At 45.8% G+C, this 7,763-nt stretch overlaps 1 protein-coding gene across 5 annotated transcripts in view; it reads left to right on the top strand.

Moving 5' to 3' along the window:
• Positions 1–499: 499 nt before the first annotated feature.
• The window catches only part of MAML3 (mastermind like transcriptional coactivator 3), a 356,339-nt gene continuing 349,075 nt past the window's right edge, over positions 500–7,763 (top strand). The window contains exon 1 of one of the 5 annotated variants that reach the window (XM_065597717.1): positions 500–1,917. In XM_065597717.1, coding sequence (XP_065453789.1) covers positions 1,462–1,917 — 456 coding nt within the window. In that variant the 5' untranslated portion in view covers positions 500–1,461. The remainder of the gene's footprint in view (positions 1,918–7,763) is intronic. The other 4 variants (XM_065597716.1, XM_005284332.4, XM_005284331.4 and 1 more) reach the window with 4 other exon arrangements.

Genomic DNA, 7,763 nt, shown 5'->3' with positions numbered 1-7,763 from the left:
CTTCATTTGTATCCCCCATTAGCTCAGTGCAGGTTATCTTGCATATCTTCCAGGGAGGGGACAGAGTTTCATTAAGTGTCCATTCCCCCTGCCTGTTTGTTAAAGGGGGGGAAGTAGAAGGGGTGTATGTGAAAAGAGGACTTTGTTGCTTGGATCGTTTTAAAAGCAGTCGCTTATTTACCTTTTCCTTTCTACATGGATGGGGATGATAGACAACGGCTGTGAAGCTCCAGTGTTTCTGCGTGGCCATGCACAAGTTCTTGCAATATAATGCATACATGTATAACAACTTGGGCTTGCTTGAGACAGTAGGTCGCACTGAATAAGGGAATCAAGCACAAAGGCACATTCTCACACAGAGGTCAGAAGTTGATTGAGGGCCGTGCAATCCCCCTCCCCTCCCCTATCTTTCTTGTTTCTGCCAGCCGTGGTTTCTAGTCTAGTGCAAGGTAATAAGTACTAAATGTGGGGGGAATTAGATGGGGGATTGCCATGTCCGCTCCTGCTGGGTTTGAGTCCGCGCCGGGTTTTGCACCTTGTCCCCGGGTCTGCCTCACGGCCTGGAGGAGCTGCTGCTGTGTTTACTGAGAGCTCTTGTCCTGATATCACTCCGCTGGCATGGAGGAGGAGGAGGTGGAGGAGGAGAGCACTTGATCATTGTGATGGTGGCAGCAGGAGCAGCAGCAAGCAAAGCAAAGCATTAGGCTGTATCAGCTCGGCGATTGCAAAGACTTCAGCGATCCACTTTTTCAGATCGCCCGGATTGTTCATGTGTTTACTTCCCCCACCCTGAGGATTTGCTATTTAGGTTCCTCTTGAAATGCAACTGAGCAGCCAAAGTACTCAGAACACGGTGCGGCATAAACACCAAAACTTTTTTCTGGAAGGAAAATACAATAAGAAAGCAGCTTTGCTTGTCTTTTGATGCTGGGGAGTGTGAGTGCGTGTGTGACCAGCGTATGCCTTTGCTGGATGTGTGCATGTGTTTGTGTGTGCATGCATGTGGAAGGGTGCGTGTGTTTCTCTATATTTATACATGGGGAGAAAAGTCTTTGGCAAAATCTCCGGAAAACTCCTGGAATTTATTTTGAAATAATGGATTATAAAAAAGAAAAGGGAGGGCAGGAACTGATCTGAGCTCTCTTGGAGTTTGCAACCCGAAATGCTGCTGCTCACTTTGTTGTGATTCTTTTTACGGTTGTGTATCTGGTGATGATAACCTTTTAGCACTTTTTTTCTTTTGCTCTTTTATATAAATACTGGAGATTTTCGCAGAGGATCGGCTGGGGGAAGAGAAAAACATTCACCTGGGATCGCTCTTTCCCTTCTACTTGTTGGTGTTTCCCCCCATGGTTCACTAAAAAGTATCACCTCAGGACCCCAGAGGGGGCTGCGTGTGTGTGTGTGTGAGTGAAGGGGAGGATAAAAAGTTCTTCCAAAATAGTGTGCCCGGGGAAGAGGATGGGGGATTTTGCAGCCCCCGCTGCCGCCGCGAATGGCAGCAGTATTTGCATCAACAATAACCTGAACAGCGGCCTCAGCGGGGCTGGTGGTGCCGGTATCGGGGTTAATAACACTCCCCACGGTCCTCCTGCTGCTGCTCCCAGTAACAATAATACTAATAGCGGCGGCGGCGGCGGCATTCCCAAGCACAGCACCGTGGTGGAGAGGCTAAGGCAGCGCATCGAGGGCTGCAGGAGGCACCATATCAACTGCGAGAGCAGGTACCAGCAAGCCCAGGCGGAGCAGCTGGAGCTGGAACGCAGAGACACGGTGAGTCTCTACCAGAGGACCCTGGAGCAAAGGGCCAAGAAATCGGGCACCGGCGGCGGGAGTAGCAAACAGCAGCATCAGAGCAAACAGCAGCAAGATGCCGAGTCTGCCACGGCCGAGCAGAGGAACCACACTCTGATCATGGTAAGGGACGGGGATGGGGCTGTCGCTGTCCGCTTGGAGTTATTGACTTGGCTGAACGGGAGCTATGACTTTGGGGGGGATGGAGAGGGGCTTGGCTAAAGCAAAGAAGGGAGAGTAAACTTTACTCATATTCAGTGGGGTGCAGGACATGCGTTCTTCGCAGATTGCAAGTCGGAGAAATATAGGGTCTGGTAAGAGCTGGCTGAGACTCTTAAGATTGTAAAAATAAGTGTGTATGTGTAGGGGGGACACTTTCCCATGATAGCTGAGACCGTGATTCGCTTTCAGAAGAAAAATATTTCTAAAATAACACTGCTCCACCCCACCAAAACCCACCCAGGTTATTAGATCCACTACGGGAAGGGGGAATTGACATAGCTGTTCCCTGCAGGAAGAATTAGCCCAGAAGAAAAGGGAAAGAGTATGGAGCAGCCCCTGGGGTTTTACGGAGTCTTAAGAGTTTTGTGAATCAGCTTTGAAATGGGAGCGAAAAAGTGTGTGTGTGTGTGTGCTGGCTGCCTGTTTAAATCCAGCAGAAGGGGAAGGTAAGAGAGGGCTTTCCCAGGCTGGAGTGACAGCAGGAAGAAAAGTTGGCAGGTTTCTCGCCCCAGCTGCCAGACAGGGTGCAGGAGCCCAGGTCCCTTCAGCAGCAGCCGCCACTCAGCTGAATATCTTGCTAAAGTTTCCTTGTGTTTAAGAGGCTTAGCGAACAGCGAAGGGGGCGGGCGCTGAGCTGCCAGGAGTGTAACTACAAGCAGGAAGTGGAGTTTCCCACTCCCAGCCTGCCCTGGTGAGGAGTGATAACAGGGGTGCTGGGGAGCCTGGGACCTGGTCTCAGGCTGACCGAGAGCAGGGGGTTTCCTACGAGTCCCCCCGTGTGCCCCGGCCGGCGGGTGACAATCAGCACTTTTAATGAGCAGCTGAGCGTGAATCTGCTCTGCCGGGCGCAGCCCGCGCGTGCTGGGAGACGCGCCCGCGTTAGACATGAGGCAGCGGGCGGCTGCTCCTCGCATGGCGCTGGCCGGCTGTCGCCTCTCTCCGGAGCTGCAGGGAGACCGGCGGAGGGAGCCGCGATCACGCTGTGCGGTTTACAAGCCGCGCACGTCCCGCCCCTGCCCTGGGAGGCTCCGGCGGGCGGCGCAGCGAGGGGCCGCCGCTGCCCTCCCTGCGGGCGGCTGTGGCAGTGACAAAGCGGGGGCAGGGCGGGGCCGCCGCGCTCCCCGGCGCCCCACACGTGAAGAGGAACAATTTGTTTATCTTGGGCTGTACCAAGCCAGCCACCCCGCCAGCCCGTGCCACCCCGCGGGTAGCCCCTTCCCGCTGCCCAGCCCGCTCCCTCCCTCCCTCCCAGCGACCGAGACGCTTTGTCCGCCCCATGGCCCGCTGGATAAGCTGCCGGAAAACTAGGAGGTGGAGGAATTAACCCTCCCCCCATCCGGCATGACCAAAGAGCCCCCCCCGCCGCCGCGTGTCCGAGGGAAGCGCTCCCCAGGCAGCCCTGCGGGCCTGGCTCGCGTGCGGGGGGTGAGCCTGGGAGACAGACACACGCATCCACTGTCGCCCCACGGCAGAGAGAGTCCCAGGGCCGCATGGGTCAGTCCCCCCCCCCCCCCGGGGGAGCACGTACAGGGGCCAGCCGGGAAGATCCGGAGAGCGACACACTGGGAGAGGGAGAGGCTCTTGCTTTGCAAACAGGAAGCTGAAAAGCCTCACGGACTCAGTGTAGCTTTCCTGATACCACCAGAAAGACACAACCACGTCTCTGTGAACCCTCCCCCCTTTCCTCCGGGTCTCCTCCTTGCCACAGCATTCAGGCTCAGCTAATTCGATTTCCCCTCTGCTCAGCTGTGGAGTTTATGTTGTTTCTAGTAAAAGAGTCTCCCTAGATCCTGGGGTTTGGTTTGTCTTTCGCAAAACACACTCTCCATTTTGCTGGTCGACAGGCCGTGGAAGGGGTTTTAACCTTAGAGGGCAGGAGTCTTTCTGGGGGTTCCTGACTCCAGAAAACTATAATGTAGTTGGTTGTGCAAACGTGATCAAAATTAGTGTCTTGACTTCTCTTGACGGGGTTCTTAGGCACCTAGATTGTAGCGACTCCCTTCCCAAAACGACACGAAAGCACCAAACCCTTGGGTCTTCATTTATGCTTACTTGGTTTTGCATGGAATATATAGGACAGAAATAAAAAAGGGTGTTTTGATAATTGTGAAAGTCGTGACACTAAGTGACAAAACCCAAGCAACTCTGTTGCAGCCCACACTCATAACAACTTGCTTCATGTTGAAAAACTTAAAAAGAAATAGTTGTTTAATGTAATGATGGAGTTAGCCATTAAATCCATTGTTAAGATAAAGCTGTGTTTTTCTGTTAAAGCATATAATTTAAATGTTTTTGTGTGCAATAGCCTTCAGATTTATCTTTTTAAAATAAAAATGAACATATTTGCTAAAAATAGACCTATTCTCATCAAGTTAAACATTTGTAAAGAATTGTTACGGCAAAGAGTAGGGACAAATTCTGCTTTGTTTCACTCACAGACTATTACTGGTGAGTTTTGCCCAAAGACTGAAAATATGCTGTGGTCTGTAGTATGTGTAATATGCACATTAAAGAGTTAGATTTTCTATCTGATAAATTGTTCCTTTCAAAGCTACTTTTCAAACTTTAAAATCTTTCTTTAGAGATGTGTGTGTATTTGTGTTTTAGTTGTGCAGAAAATAATTAATACCTATTATCAAATAATCACTTGCCAAGTTTGTTTCATATATCTTGTCATATTTTTAGTTACAAAAGCTACACAAAGTTGTTTAGGGTTTGTTTTTGACATGTGAAAATAGGTAAACTGTTTTGTTTTTTTCTTGAAATGTGTTATGTTCCAAATGAGAGTAAGGGAGTAAGTTTTAAATCTTTTAAAAATAGGAGTTTACAGCAGAAACACTGATATAATCTCGCGCCTCACCTAATATTTTACAGTGTAGCACTGTCTTTACACAGCCATTATTCAGTTCAGCCCTCAGATTAGGCTGCAGATTTTGAAAGTGATGCAGTCATTAGAGAAATGAATAACTAGGATCAAGTAATAAACAAATGCAAGAGGGAACATTACTTCTGTCTTGTTGCTATTATTGTTTTTTTGTTCTGCTGGTCACTTAAAAAAATCTCTCTCTCTCTTATCAAGTGAAGGAGACAGTCCAAGGAGAACTAGTATCTTTCAGCGTGTTTCCCTCATCTTCTTTCTTTTCAAGTTCACAGACATTGGGGGAAGGGAGAAAGAGAGATTGTGTTGGTTTAATACTGTTGGGAGGTAGCCTGGGACCCATGAAACCCTCCCACCAGGTGGTGCTGACACATACTGCTGATCTGCCCTTCAGCTAGCTTGGTAGCAAATATCAAGGTTTTAAAAGGATTGTTGCCATTTAAAGACATGCACCCTGATTTTATTCTTCTGAGGGGAATAAGAATCATCAAACATTTAAGATGCTTCTCATCTTCAGGCCCACAATTTACACCAAAACACCCTATTCCTAAACTCAAGGGAGGAGTTATGCAATTTCCACTGTTCAGAGATTTTGTGTCCACTGAAGAGCAGCTATCATTGAGTGGCTATTTTTAAATAGTAACAAGGAACAGAGAACTATAGAAGTGACCATACTGGATTAGATCAGTGGTCTAATCTAGATTAGTATCCTGTCAGCAATAGCGGAGGTGCTTTTGAGGAGGTGCGCAAAAGGGGTCAGGAATAAATGTGTTCCAGGGCAAATCTCTTACTCCCAAATACTGTAGCTCAGTGGTCGGCAACCTTTCAGAAGTGGTGTGCTGAGTCTTCATTTATTCACTCTAATTTATGGTTTTGCATGCCAGTAATACATTTTAACATTTTTAGAAGGTCTCTTTCTATAAATCTATACTATATAACTAAACTATTGTTGTATGTAAAGTGAATAAGGTTTTTAAAATGTTTAAGAAGCTTCATTTAAAATTAAATTAAAATGCAGAGCCCCCTGGACCGGTGGCCGGGACCTGGGCAGTATGAGTGCCACTGAAAATCAGCTTGCATGCCGCCTTTGGCACGCGTGCCATAGGTTGCCTACCCCTGCTGTAGCTAAAAGTTATCTTACGCCCTGAAACACGAGGAGTAGAAAATAGTTATGGTAACTGGGAGGGAGCAGAGGTATACAGTTTTCACTTGATGAATTTTGGCTACGAAGTCTCATAAGTCTTACTGACAACTTTGTTTTTTAAATGTCCTTAATTTGGGTAGAGCAGTATATAGATGTGAAATTCAGACACCGTATATAGGCATTAAATAGATAATGAAAAATCTGGACCCCCACAAAATTTTAAATTATTTGTAAATGGATGAAAGTACTTTTTCTTTTTCCCAATTCAACCTGGATAAGGCCAAAGTTGTTTGCCTCTGAGCTGGATTATTTGAATGCTGTACTAGTTAGCTTTTCAAAGACAATACAGTGGCAAATGGCAACCCATCCAAAACTCTGCTGCTCATCTTCAGACTGGTTCCAGGAAACATCAACACATTATTCCAGTTTTTTTGGTTCTTTGTGAGCTAATCTGCCTTCCCATTTCCCACTGCATTGACTGCAAGATTCTTCTGGCTCTTCATCCATGTTACTTAGTGACCTTTGTTCATTGTTACAAACCATCTTGAAATCTCTACCAAGTTAAACCACCTCTATATCTATTCCTATTGTACTGCTGTTCTTGCAGGATGGGTTTATAATTTGTTGTCCATTGAAATGCCACTCCCATAACTATCACATTGACTTTCTTATACTCATTTATTACAATCTTAACTTTACACTGGGGTTTAAGTGTGTTGAGGTTTAACTTTGTCCTAGTTTTAAAGTCCTTCAAGACCTTTTTTATATAAGCTGTATATATCTAACATTACTGATTCATTATTATCATATTGACAAGTTCCTATCCCAAAGACTGACATCTAAGAATCAAAGAAGATGCAGAGCTAGAATTAAACATAACACAAAATGTTATTCAGATCATAGACGTTAGTGACAGAAGTCAAATGACCCATTAGATCCTCTTTTTTTATTTCCCTGCCAAGACAGACTATGCCAGTCCAGAGTTAGTTTAGAGCTAGTGAAAACATGACTTATAAATACAATATCTTCCAATTCGGTTTTTCACATTTCACTGTTTTGCACCTCAGAGAGTGCATTGCTAAAAGAAGTTAAAAATCTTGTCACTCTTACACCTGGGGTATGGGAGGCTCACTGTTTCAGCTGACATAGCATAGGAGAAAAATGGTAGGCACAAAAACATAAGAAGCAGGTTAATTGTTGAAGGGGGTCTCTGCCTATTTTGGAAATATTCCATCACTAAAGAGGAGAATTTTTCCAAGAGGACTTTTCCCCTTGTTGAATTGGTATTTGAAAATCAGGACTTCCTTGTTTATCTTTGTGATGTTTCTGTAGATATCAGTGTTAGTAGAGTGGATAACTGTTAAACATTGCTTTCAATTCTTGTAGGCAAGTTTGTTTTTTAAACATATATTTGTTACATTAAACATTTGTGTGTGGGCATGTCCACACACACCTCCTCTTTGAATCTTGATTTTTTTCCCCTTCATGTTGTAATATAATTTATTAAACTTGCTTCAGGGTACCAGCTATATGCAATTTACACTACAGGAATTGTCCATTTCTCTACCATCACACATGAAAATGAAGAGCAGACATTTTCCACAGAAAGTCAAATGCTGCAGTCTTTTCTCAGGCCTTACGCAGTGATGACTAACTAGGAACTTCAAGATTAAGTCAATGCTAGACATAATGAGCCGTATTTGCTCTCACTTAATTCAGAAGTAA

Source organism: Chrysemys picta, chromosome 5 (assembly GCF_011386835.1).
Source record: "Chrysemys picta bellii isolate R12L10 chromosome 5, ASM1138683v2, whole genome shotgun sequence".
Classification (NCBI taxonomy): Eukaryota; Metazoa; Chordata; order Testudines; family Emydidae; genus Chrysemys; species Chrysemys picta.
This window is presented reverse-complemented; position numbering and strand designations above follow the sequence as displayed.